The 1,891-nt window shown below is 42.9% G+C and overlaps 1 protein-coding gene across 1 annotated transcript; it reads right to left on the bottom strand.

Moving 5' to 3' along the window:
* Positions 1-410: 410 nt before the first annotated feature.
* Positions 411-1,694, bottom strand: LOC117939827 (zinc finger protein 239-like; the record flags this gene model as incomplete). Its single annotated transcript, XM_034865260.1, has 1 exon — positions 411-1,694. A coding segment is annotated over one exon (1,119 nt), but the record flags the coding sequence as incomplete, so codon positions are not given.
* Positions 1,695-1,891: the final 197 nt, after the last annotated feature.

Genomic DNA, 1,891 nt, shown 5'->3' with positions numbered 1-1,891 from the left:
GCAAACCTCCCCCTGAATACAATCAGTTGTTCTCATGGCAAAGGGAACATTTCACGAGTAGAAGGAAAAATGGATTCAATAAAATTTCAGCAAATTTTGGACGCTAACTCGATGCCATCAGTGAAAAAGCTGAAGTTAAAGAGAGGATGGCTTCTACAAACGGATAATGATCCTAAACACACCTCAAACTCCACTGTGGATTACATCAAGAAGAGTAAACTGAAGGTTTTGCCATGGCCTTCACAATCTCCGGACCTCAACATAATGTAAAATCTATGGATAGACCTTTAAGAGAGCAGTGCGTGACAGACCAGATCCAGGTACAGATCTCAAAGAACTGGAAGACTTTTGAAGGAAGAATGGGCGAAGATATCTCAAACAAGAATTAAAGACTCTTGGCTGGCTGATGAGATTTTTCCATCTTTTCTTGGCTTCTTTATGCACATAAATACACATTTTTACCTGGGGTGCCCAAACCTTCAAACCCTACTGTAGTTATTGTTCATAGTTTTTTCTTGAAGCTGCACTTTCATAAGTCTCTTTGTAGTTTTGCTTATTTAAAGCTAATGTTCAGACTATTTCGGCTTCTCTCCAGTGTGTCTGCGCTGGTGAGATTTAAGGTTACTACTCTGAGAAAATGATTTCCCACATTGATCACACCGGTACGGTTTCTCACCATTGTGAGCACGTCGGTGAGATTTAAGGCTACCAACTTGAGAAAATGCTCTACCACATATATCACAGCTGTACGGCTTCTCTCCGGTGTGAACACGTTGGTGAGATTTAAGACTACCGTTTTCAGAAAATGCTCTACCACATATATCACAACAGTACGGCTTCTCTCCAGTGTGAATGCGCTGGTGTCGTTTAAGACTACAGCTCTGAGAGAACGTTTCCCCACATTCACACGAGTACGGCTTCTCTCCGGTGTGAATGCGCTGGTGAGATTTAAAACTACCGCTCTCAGAAAATGCTCTACCACATATATCACAACAGTACGGCTTCTCTCCAGTGTGAATGCGCTGGTGTTGTTTAAGACTACAGCTCTGAGAGAACGTTTCCCCACATTCACACGAGTACGGCTTCTCTCCGGTGTGAACACGTTGGTGAGATTTAAGACTACCGCTCTCAGAAAATGCTCTACCACATACATCACAACAGTACGGCTTCTCTCCAGTGTGAATGCGCTGGTGTCGTTTAAGACTACAGCTCTGAGAGAACGTTTCCCCACATTCACACGAGTACGGCTTCTCTCCGGTGTGAATGCGCTGGTGAGATTTAAGAGTACCACTCTCAGAAAATGCTCTACCACATATATCACAACAGTACGGCTTCTCTCTGGTGTGAATGCGCTGGTGAGATTTAAGGTTACGGCTCTCAGAAAATGTTTTCCCACAATGTTCACAGCTGTACAGCTTCTCTCTGGTGTGAACGAGCTGGTGTCTTATAAAGTCATTATTATCAGTAAAGGCGTTACCACATAGATCACAGCTGTACGGCTTCTCTCCAGCGTGAATGTGTTGATGTAATTTTAGGTTACTCTTCAGTGTGAAAGCTGCCCCGCATTGATCACAGCTGTGTAGATTCTCTCCAGTGTGAACTCTCTGATGAATCTTTAAAGTTCCAGATGTTGTGAAGGATTTGTCACAGTGTTGACAGTGGTGACATTTTGGTCCCTTTCCTCTTCTCTGTTTCTATAGCAACAGATAAACCGAGAGAGAGAGAGAGAGTTAGTGAACAACCTTCTTAAACCCTGTTTGGCAGACGATGAACAAATCTATTTGCCTGTAAAAATCAGTGATAAGGATACACTTCAGCCTTTGCTGAACTGCCTGAGGGATTTGAAAATATGGTTGGATCAGAATCTTCTCCGTCTCAATGAAAATAAGAC

Source organism: Etheostoma cragini, unplaced genomic scaffold (genome assembly GCF_013103735.1).
Source record: "Etheostoma cragini isolate CJK2018 unplaced genomic scaffold, CSU_Ecrag_1.0 ScbMSFa_1223, whole genome shotgun sequence".
Classification (NCBI taxonomy): domain Eukaryota; kingdom Metazoa; phylum Chordata; class Actinopteri; order Perciformes; family Percidae; genus Etheostoma; species Etheostoma cragini.
The sequence above is the reverse complement of the archived record's forward strand: the minus strand, read 5'-3'. Positions and strand labels throughout refer to the sequence as shown.